Here is an 11165-nt window from a genome sequence, read left to right on the forward strand (position 1 = left end):
GGTCACCCATGTGACACTCAGACACAAATATACAGTACTGTCCCAACCCAAGCCTTTAGTACTGAATGGCAAGTAAGCATGATACAATTCATTTTGTGTATCAATGTAAGAAATTGACCTGCTCTTATAATAAATTGTATTAGCTTTGGTCACACAGCTTGACAATCTCTCTTTTTGGATGACAGGAAGGAAATGCAGGAGAGTAAATAAGCGATTGGTGTACAGTTTCATAACAGGGACAAGACATCCATTTCCTATTTATGTCAATATAGTATTATAGAACAGACAGTGTTTTTGTATGAAGGAGAGGTCCAGAAGTCATCTCAAAGAGACACACAGCAGTAACAGCCATTTCCTGTACTTTACCATGACAACACTAAACCTAACCACTAAACCTCTCATGAGCAAAGGATGGATACAAAGAAGCTCGGAGAAAACCTAAATAGTTTATTTTTGCACCATTAATGTTGTTTTCTAATATACCTTCTGGTCATTTATTAAAAGAAATATCCCCACTCTAGGCAGGAAGCCTAACTGGGCTGACTTGAAAGACACAATTTAAGTGTCACGCAATGCTACAGTGTTAGGCTGTGAATTTCAATTATCTCCACACCAATCTGTGCATGTAGAGGAGAGAAGACAATGAAATGGTGAGGAAAATCAAAGGCTTTTGACATTAAGCCCCAGGGTCAGGGTGAGGTCTGCTTTGCATGGTGTGATCTGTCAATAATTAGGCTACTGTGGATCCCTTTGTCTCATGCTAGAACAATGAGGCCCTTCATTGTTACAGAAGAGAAGGAGAAAAGGCAGGTTATGAGAGAGAACCAGGCACTACTTTGGGCCTTCAAGTGAGAACATCTGAGACATCAGAAGCAGTAAGTAGGATAACATTTTAGCAATGTATGAACAAGTTCATATTATGAGTGACCAACAAAGGTCAAAGAACAGCTGGAGGAACAACATTTCCCTATGGTGAGCATCCTGCAGAAGTACTTTGACAGGCAAATGTAGACGGATATGTGCATATAAATCAGTCTTTGGTGCCATCCACTTATTTCTCTGAGCAGTTTAATTTCAGTGTAGGAAAGCATATAGTTGTTGTCACTACTTAAGAGACCTGTGTTCCTTCAACTTCATCCTGGTTTCCAGGCAGCTTCTGGAAAAGGTATCCCTCTCTTCCAGTGCTACCAACAATTAAATCAACTACTAAAATTATTTTATAGATCGTACATATTTTGCAAGTCAAATTCAAATTAAATTACTTTCCCATGGGAATAAAAACACAATATTGCTGGTAATTAAAAGGCATATAAACACTGCACTTTGTTATTTTCCAGCAATTACATTGTACTGTATGATATTCTCTAAAATTGTATTCAGGTTTTTGAAAATATATAGTATCTAACTTATTTCTTCAACTGGAATGACATACTGCCTTATAACAGAGTTCTCACGGGCCTACACATGTACTAACTTAAATGTATCTATTATTACTCTGTAGTTTAAAAATGGATAAGACTAGAGACACCATCTAAAGCCCTGCATCCAGGTTACTCCATCAGCAAGGAGAAGGGAACAGGGAGGACAATCAAGAAATCACAACTATCACAACTGTGCAGTGAAAGCTTTCACTTCAGTTGAACATTAACAACATTATACACTTCTTTTTGTAAATGTCTCATTCGAACAGTTTTCTTTGTAGGCCAGTGGTGTTAGTAGCATTAACGTCACAAGGTGTTCTCACCATTGAAGGGTCGAGGGCTCCGTCGGCCGACACAGAGGTGGTCATGCCGCTCTTCTGTCGGTCAATGCTGCGGCTGCGCACAGGTCCACGCGGTGGGTGCAGGGGACTGGCAGAGGCTGAGCGAGGACACAGGTGACACTCTGGTAAAGGACACAGTCATCGCAGGGCCAGGGGAGCACAACCAATGGGAGGCGTGATAAGCGGCCGAGTTGGGCAGCAAAGCAGCAAAGAGCAGTAGGTGAGAAGAATGAAGAGAGTGGAGGGAAAGAGAGAGGGAAAGTGGTAGAGAGAGAGGAAGGGAGGGCAGATGATGGTTCAAAGAATGCAGGAAAGTGTTTTTGTAAGGGGACAAGAGCACAAAAAAAGCGATTTGTTAGATATAGCACTTTGGGCAGGCAACAGCTTGATTTCTGAAGCTTTGATTGGGCTGGAGATTACTGGAGACATGAGGAGCAGAGAGCAACAATCTCACAAAAACCCCAGACACTACAAAAGATGCCAAAGACTCTGGATGCAACATGAACAAACCTGAACACCAAGCACCACAGCACAGCACACACTACACAAAACCTACCACCATCACCGTACAACAAGCACTGACACTGCACTCACATATCACACAGATTTATTAGTACACTAAACGCACAATAAATGTTGATAGTGTTGTTTGTTGTGTTCACTTACAGTAACTAAAAATGAGGGTAATTTGTCCTTCTTGCCATCATACTGTAACTCTCCAGACTCCAGATCAGACATTAAATCCAACATATGCTGCGGCTTCAGGACATAGACTTCTCTAGAAATTGTAAGGCAATGCTTGTGCCAAAGAATTCGACACACAAACTGTTGATACTGAGCTGCTACTACAAACCTGGAATGGCAATGGGTGAAAGGCACTGTCCTTAGCACTGAGTTTAAGTGTAGCCTGTAGTTATAAAGAGTAAATGCTGTTGTCCACTGGCTATGAGCTGGCTGTGTCACATTGAGGGATTAGCCATGATAATCCCGAGACCTGTAGAACTCTCCCTGCCAAAGCGTGGTCACAAATGTGTTTTGTCATTCGTTCTGACTGCATACTGAGCAGCTATGGTGACTATGAAATTTACCCTGCCATGAGCTACCGCTGATGTGTCAAGTTTCTGCTGGGGCTATACTTAGCAGAAGATCTATAGCCGCTAATGGGTTTGTAATGGCCGGTCAATAAACACCACATCCTGAAACCAACACCGGGAATACAGTTGCAGCTTTGGAGTGAGTCAGTGCTTTACAGTATGGTTCTTTCTATCTTTAAAAAAATACAGTAAACAAGAAAAATCCAGTATTCATCAGTGTTTGTGGAGATTCATTACGGGTTGTCTTTGCTGAGTCTAGGACGATGTATATTCTCAACTGCTGCCTTATGTACTGCAGATCACTCCTATCGTAGCATAAAACATAAAGAAGCAGTTCACTTAAGTTAACTTAAATGTAAGGCATGCGAGTCAGACACTAAACCCCACCTAGATGGCTTCAGAGTATATTTTAATACAAAATGCCAGCCCAAAATCTAGTGCCAGAATGGGGACCTACTGAATTTGATTAGTGTGACTTCAAGCCAATATATTCTATGTTATTGCAAGTAATTATTATTTCAGCCCCATGTATTTGAGTAAGTAACACTCTGGTCACACTACCAGAACACATGCAATAGCACAACAGTCTGATTCTGACGTAACAAGAACCAACAGGTAAGCAGCTTAGAGCAAATCTCCCAGCATGGACTCTGAGGCTCCTGAGATGCAGAGAAATGCTCCCAGCCATGTCAGCCCTGCTCAGCTCAGTTCAGCACACAACAGCCAATTGTGTCAGATCTGAGAGTGCATGTGAGCTAGACCCGTGTGTGTGTGTGTGTGTGTGTGTGTGTGTGTGTGTGTGTGTGTGTGTGTGTCAACGTTTACAGAGGAACTGTGCTCTCTCACATGAGTTTACTTTGCTGCAAATAACTACTGTACATACATAACATAAACAGCTGATTGTTACAATAGCAGCTTTTAAACACAGGGAGCTGTGCAGTGACTTCTGTAATTCCACCACCACCAAGAGGCCACCATTCACTTTGAAAGGATTGCTCAAAAAGCATGTGGGTCTGCAGCAGGGCACACGGATGAGCTCAAATCTAGTGAAGTGATACTGGGAGCAACTGGGCTGACTTTTTACTGATAAAATGAGGGAAGTAGGGAGGACCAGGGTTCTGTGTCTAGCCATCCTTCCTCTCTGTCAGGGTCTCCTAAGCGGAGGTTACCTGGAGCATCTGTTCCTTCAGCTGACAGGGCGGCGGCACTCTTGCTCCTAGCTAGTGAGGCCTGGGTGGGGGTGAGCAGGCGACTAAGGACCCCTCCGTCCTCAGTGCTGGCCGGTGGCCTGCGAGCTACATGGCCGAAAAATCACCCAAAAAACAGAGAAGAACAAAAAGGCCAAGAGGGACGGAGTGGATGAGAATGGGGGATGAAGGCAACACAAAGAAGGGGGATAGAGGGGAGTCAATTAAGTTTGGAAAGGTCACCATGTGATTTAACCAACAGGAGAGAATCAATGTAAACAACCAAAGGTTAAGTCACAATAATCTTACATGGTATTCTTACACCCAACTGTCTTTATCCTGTTAACTTTCAGGAACATTCAATAAAATGAGGATAGTCAATAAAAGACAGTAAGGAAGGATGCCATGGAAGAGTGCTGTGACAGACCAAAGACTGATTGTCTGTTAACTGAAGATCAGTTAAAAACAGTAGTCAAAGTAGACAGTGAGGTCAAATCAATGGTTCCTCGAGGCAGAGGGAGGTATGCTGATGGGAAAAAAACAAACCATTAGTGAACTTCAAAGACAGCAGAGGAATACTATTGGGTAGGAAGATGAGAAGTGAAAGAAACCAAAGACTAAAAGGGACAGGGCAAGTGACTGTGACCAGGCAAGAGTTCTTTAGTTTCTGCTGTGCAAACTTTTTTATGGTTAAGATGAAGCATGTGCCAAATTTGATTAAAATAAGGAGGCTAACTTCAATGGTCAGTACTGAACAAGTCAGCATATTAAGCACTATGGTGGACATTGATTTCACAGCAGAAACAAAGACCTCCTGCTTCCATGAAATGGAAGAATTAACAATTCCCCATTTAGGCCGTTGTTGCTACCTAAGCTAAAAAGTAGAAATCATACCAGAAGAGTTAAAATGTTGACGGGTTGATTTTACCACATGTCCCTATACGCTAGCTCCTCAAGAGCAGAGTGCAAAGTCACACTTTCCTTCGGAGCCCCTTACTGAAAAGACATCTGTTGCAGACAGACTTGTTTTTTGTTAGCTGTTGAGTGCTAGCCCCTGGAGCACGACAGCACGACTCAATGCTCGGCACCCAGGTATTAAGAGTCTGGGTTATTAGTCTGAGATAAGGTTATAGTTATAAAAAGGATGGTGTGTGGGAGCTTTGGGGTTAAATAACTTATAAGTGTGTGAATGATGGTAGTTGTGTTGTATTATTGCATAGGCTAACCACACAGAACAAACATGTATATAGAACAGGAACATTTTTACAACTCATCTGCACAAAGAGGCTAACATGGCTATAGGTCAAACACAAGCATTGGTGGTTAATGGCAATACACAGACTGCAGTGAGTTGCTGTGGTCATTTCTTTGCTCTGGGGGTGCTATGGTGGGATGGCACTGAAACACACCATACTGAAGCACAAGCCCAGCGACTTAAATCCAGCTATGACGTTTGGGAGAGAGAAAACAATCAACACTTTGTGGCAACAAAACAATACATTGTGTTAGTGCAGACACAGCAGACAGCAAAACCATTCCTGGGTTGACACTTAAACAATAAAAAAGGTTAAAATAGATAGAAAAGAGAGAAACATGGCACAGTACAGGATCTGGTAGTTTAAAACAACAGTAAGGTTAAGCCATACATGGAACAAGCACAGTGTTCTCAGTTAATCACAGACAAACAACAGTGTAGAGAAGCTTAGCAGCTGCCTAGGGGTAATTCAGCAGTCAGTGAGAAACACTTAATTGAAAGAGAACAGGAACAGAAAGAAGGAATACATAGAAAGAAGAGTTGGCCAGTTTAACGACCCATTTACAGGGGCTTATGACACTGAATTGAGCCAAATGAGAATGTTACCCCAAAACGAAACCTCTTAGTAGCCAACAGTGTTGATAAGGATTTAAAAACCGAGCAAGTTCAGAACGAGCAAGCCGTTAACATCATAGCAACATGCTTGTTATTCAAAAAGGGAGCCCTGAGCAATGCAGATAGTGGCATGAGGTGTTTCTTTGCTGATTGTTCATGCTAGCCACCTTGATCATCCGTTGTCCCCTTATCAGGTTTGGCAGGGGTCTGTGCTCGGCCCACACTTACTCGTGTGAGGGAGGAACTTCTCTTCTTCATGGAACGGCCTACGGACATGAAAGTGGAGTTATAGCCAAGCAGGCACTGGGAAGGAGTGAACAAGGAATCCCCAAAGACAGTTTACAAGTCATGTGCACTTCATTTGGCCTTATGTGAGTCACCAGGCTACTGGAGACAGCAGCTGATGTCAGAGTTCAACAGACAATGCTTAAATACAGAGGCGAGTTATAACTGCCCCATCTGATCATACTACCTGATGCCCCCTAATTCAGACTACTACAACGTTAATAATTTACATGTAGAAAGTCAGCTTCCTATGTGGTTGTCATAGCTGTGACAGAGCTTAATTTATAATGGAACTTATGAAATACTGTCTGTATAACCTATGATGGTTTGGCAAATCGTGTACTGTACACCATCTTAGTTATGAAAGCATAGCGTGGGATGGAGAGGGGATATTTTGCACCTGTCTGTTCCACCTGAAGCTTTTTGCAGTCTTCCTTACTGGCCTGAGCAGCATTGCCACTGCTAGGCAACCGGTTACAAGACGAACTCCTCGGCCTAACACCTAAGAGACAATGATGAAACACCCATTGGTGAATTTACACAGCACTCTCTTGTGAATGGTAAAAAGTCTCTCAGCCTTTTTAGAATATATCCATAAGCCTGGGCAAGGAAAAGTATAAATATTAAACAAGAGAAATCAGCAATATCAGAAAGAAGAAATGGCACTGGCAGCCCATAGAAGCTGTGGAGAGATCTGAATCAACTGATTGTGTGGATTTTTTTTTCTGCAGAAATCAAATACACTTCTTGTGAATCAAAATATGCTGGGGAATATTGTGACAGGCTTCTATACCACTACAAGTACATTTATTAACGAATCACAATTTGGTGCTTGTGACCCCTTCTGATTCTGAAATTTTGATTCAGTACATCATAGAGGTGCATAGTCAATGGATGCAGCAGAATCGGGAGGCCATGCTAATTTATCATTAGCTGGTATCAGAGACAGAGAGCTAAAGCAGTTTTTACCAGTCTGTCAGTGCTCCAGTGAGCCCAAGTGTAAAACCCTGGATAAGGAGAGCACAGGGGTCAGAGTTCACTCTATGCTTAAGAGTTGGAAGAGAAAGTGGGTTTGTTCAAGATGTCTGACACCTGGCAGATCTCAGTACATTAATCATCACTGAAAAACATATACCTGGGTGATAATAGACTGTCTTGAACATTCTACGTTGGTTAAAACACGGCACAAGAATGAAGGGAGGGGAAGGAGGAGCAAATGAGGAGGAGGGGGGAGAGGAAACTTACTTTGGTCAGGAGATTTGATGAGGGTGGCAGAGGAAGAGGATAGGCGTTTGCTGATGCCAGCCTCGGGTGGCTGTTTCAGGTTCATGGTGGATGTGGAGCGCTTGTCCACTAAGAGGGAGGAGGAAAGACAGACAAGGGAGGCGGGGTTTACACAGGAGGTTGGCCAATGGGGAAGGGCATTTGGGTGCACACAAGGGAGTACAAGGTTCTGCAAGATCCTAATACCCCTAATATGCACTGGGTGATATGTTACTTCATTAATATACCTAAAATAGAAATACATAAAAACTATATACACTGATAAAATATCCCCATTAACCCATTGATCTTATGTGTTCCAAATTGAGTGCACATTTAGCAAAACACATGATATGCAGTATGAATTTGCTGGTAAATATCATGTTTAACATGACAATGTACATTTTTAGGAAACCATGACAAAGTTGTTGTGGTTTAGAGCCAGGCATGGTGGTTAGTAAACAACAGATACTTATGTTTGACCACTCCAAAGCGAAGAGCATCAACAACATGACATGATCCGTGCCAGAGAATCCAGAAGTGATATAAGTCCTGTTTTTTGTGTATCATTCAATTGGGCTTCCATGCGAAGTCGCCCATGTGACCTGGAAGTGCTCAACTGTGTGAGTGAGTGGAAAACCTAAAGCTAAACTTCCAGCTATTCACCCAGCACAAGGCACATTCAGAACACAGACCCCATACAACAAACTGTTAGTGGAAAAACTGCCAGTTAAACTGCGGGTGGGGGTGGGGGTGGGAGGGATAGTAGGTAACTAAGCTATCTGGAGTGCCAGTGCCAGTCCATGCTGTGTTGCTACATTGGTGAGCAAATTAGCAACAAAAAAAACCTTGTTGACTCCTTGGTGGCTTTTCTGGCAAGGCAGGGGAGATAACTATAGTTACTGGAGATGAGGTGCTGGCATCAGAGTCTCCTGTGGGAAAAGACAGCTTTCAGAGAGGAGCGATAAAATACAAGATGCTGAGGCACATCCCTCATACAAGGAAGGAGAGAGGAGGTGAAACCTGGCTCATAGCCACCAGCCTTTGCTTGGGGCTAAAAGCATGAAATACACTTGAGTATTTACAATTATGGCACTAAATTCAGTTGGTACCCCAACAATGATGTAATTTAAATGACCCAAGTATTTCGAAGTTACAAATGCTTTGCAGATTCCTCCAGAACATTGTGGTTTATTGTCCGAGTGTCAAACAGTGGGAGTGATTGTACAGAGGAGTCAAGTGATATCCCATGAATGTAGGGTTGTGACAGCATGACTACAGTTACATTTGTCATTTACATGTAATTCTTCAGATTTCAGTAAATAAATTGGATTTTATGAGTTTGCTTTTCTGCATGACAAAACTGAGGTTGCAGAATTGCTGACAGCTAATAATATCTGATTTATAATTTCAGCTTTAACTAAATTAGGTTGTTGAAAGCTCTCTTTACTTTCAGTCTGAAAAGGGAGTCTCTTCATTGCTTGGGGGTTCAGATTTGAAGCTATTAATTTGATGAGCTTTAAAAAATTATGTTATGCATTAATGTTTGAATGATACCCAACTAGCTGCTAACAAGGCTGATTATAGTTGAAAATACCTGAAATACCTGAAAATGACTTCCAGGGATGTGATTCAACACAAATGTGAATATGGTAGCCAAAGTTACTCTCATGCATAGCTCCCAAGCTTATAGCAGCTAGGTTTTGTGGTGAAACACAGTAAAAAAAAAAAGACACCTCTCTGTATTTTTGAATAACAAAAAGATAGAGATTACTGTGCTTTTCTCCAAATAACCATGTTTTATTGAGTGTCGTGTATCAATACCAGCTTGAGAGCACTTTTACCACACACAACTAGTGTGTAGTGTAGTGTTGTAATTTGGCCAACTAACATAATTATTAACCTACACCTCAAATAATCTCATCTGGCATTATCATCAGTTGCTGGCAAAAAAAAAAAAAAAAAAAAAAAAAAAAACTGTGGTGAAACATGATCACATTATGAACCTGATCACTTTCACTTGTTTTGAAAAAGTGAAGAGCATTTGGTGTGTCCTAACAAGTGAATAATGAAAGTCAAATTGAACAGAAAAGCAGAAGGAAAGGGTGAAGAAAGGGCCTCTACCTGTTCGTCCATCTGAGTCTGAGGACAGGCCTCCCCAGGACCATCTTTTCTGCCTCTGCTCCACTCGATGACTACGCTCCAATGTCCGCCGCATCACTGCCTCATAGTGCTCCTGCAGCATAACAGGGGCAGAGGAAGAGAAAAATGCAAGTCATTTGAAGCAGAGCAACATTTGTGCCTAAACCAGAAGCAGAGGAGACAAGACCTGAGGAATATCATAATCGTACTACAATATATGGATAACTGTGCTGTTGTCCCCTCAACACTGTCCTTATTCAAAATCCCCCCCCCCCTTTCTTTTTTTAATATAGAAAAGGAAACACTGCAACATAAACCTATGTAAACTGAATTATTTTAGTCACAAAAGTCAAATCAACTTAACAACAACCACTGCTCTGAGGCTCTCAAGACTCATCTACCTTTTCCTCTTCCTGTTTCTGCTTCCTTTTTTCTTCCACAGCCAATCGTTTTTGCTCCTCCTTTCTTCGCTGTTCCTCAACCTTTTTCTGACGCTCCTCCATCTGACGCTCCACTTGCAGCTTGGCTTTGCGTTCCCGCTCCATGATCTGAGACTCTCGCAAAGCTGAGCGCACATACATTATGTGAATGCATGGACAGTTAGTATGTGCAAGAAAAAAGTCACTTATTAGTATGTTGTCTTCTTATGCGTGTGAACAGCCTTCAAGTAATAATCCATTTATTAAAAGAGCCTATAAGGAACATTAAGGACTTTTTAAAATATCAATTTAAAGGCCTAGGTTGATGTTCATCATGTTTATGACCAATTACTTTAGTGAAATTGCTGCAATTGAGAAAATTCTTGGTACTAAAATGTGATGATTTCCTGTTTTAACAAGAAATACATCTATATGCATTTAACAGGGTGCTTTTCACATATGGAGGTTAGAGCTGGCTTTGGCTAAAATAATTTCACACAGAAACTAGCATCACCCTCTTACCCTGTTGTCTGTCTGCCTCCTCTCGCCTCTCTTTTGCCACTCGCAGTCGGTCGTCTATTCTAAGTGCGGCACCATCAATGACTGCAAACATATATATGTGTATATGTGGTTAAAGGGTAAAACATGTGCAGCAATGCATATTCAGAAAACAAAAGGGTGGATTACAAAGCAGTATATAGGCTTTGTGAATCAGGCAGCAAGATGAGCTTTGTCAACTGTTACAGTAATAAGATGATGACTAAGGTTTACCTGCAGTAAGCCACACTGAGAGGGTAGTGGAAGTGGATTGTGTTGCATCTAATGGTTCAGATTATGAAAGACAATAGAGCAGTGACAGGGCAGTATCTCTGAGAACCAATCTGTTTCTGTGTCAAGGTGTGGTGTCATTTACCTGGCCTACACCCCTGAGGTTTAGCTGATGTGTTGGTTGTAGGCCCTGGACTGTTCCCTGCCAGGCTGCGCCGCTCCTCGGCTTGTGCCTGTGCAGCTGCAGCTGTATGTAGGAAAACACACACCTTACACACAGAACTCGAGTCACATCATGTCATGTCTGACAAAGCAGGTATATTAAATAATATTAAGGAAACAGAATTGCTCCAAACCAATCAAGTTTAAATCAGC

At 42.0% G+C, this 11165-nt stretch overlaps 1 protein-coding gene across 26 annotated transcripts in view; it reads right to left on the reverse strand.

Moving 5' to 3' along the window:
* map7d3 (MAP7 domain containing 3) overlaps positions 1-11165 on the reverse strand; it is a 31514-nt gene that overhangs the window by 8700 nt on the left and 11649 nt on the right. Inside the window, exons 2-12 of one of the 26 annotated variants that reach the window (XM_044204432.1) lie at positions 10936-11037; positions 10794-10841; positions 10545-10625; positions 10005-10168; positions 9586-9697; positions 8310-8393; positions 7444-7551; positions 6599-6700; positions 6081-6179; positions 4026-4151; positions 1745-1860 (exon numbers count right to left, since the gene is read on the reverse strand). In XM_044204432.1, coding sequence (XP_044060367.1) covers positions 1745-1860; positions 4026-4151; positions 6081-6179; positions 6599-6700; positions 7444-7551; positions 8310-8393; positions 9586-9697; positions 10005-10168; positions 10545-10625; positions 10794-10841; positions 10936-11037 — 1142 coding nt within the window. Of the gene's footprint in view, positions 1-1744; positions 1885-4025; positions 4152-6080; positions 6180-6598; positions 6701-7443; positions 7552-8309; positions 8394-9585; positions 9698-10004; positions 10169-10544; positions 10626-10793; positions 10842-10935; positions 11038-11165 lie in introns of all 26 variants that reach the window. The other 25 variants (XM_044204431.1, XM_044204449.1, XM_044204433.1 and 22 more) reach the window with 25 other exon arrangements.

Source organism: Siniperca chuatsi, linkage group LG8, assembly GCF_020085105.1.
Source record: "Siniperca chuatsi isolate FFG_IHB_CAS linkage group LG8, ASM2008510v1, whole genome shotgun sequence".
Classification (NCBI taxonomy): Eukaryota; Metazoa; Chordata; class Actinopteri; order Centrarchiformes; family Sinipercidae; genus Siniperca; species Siniperca chuatsi.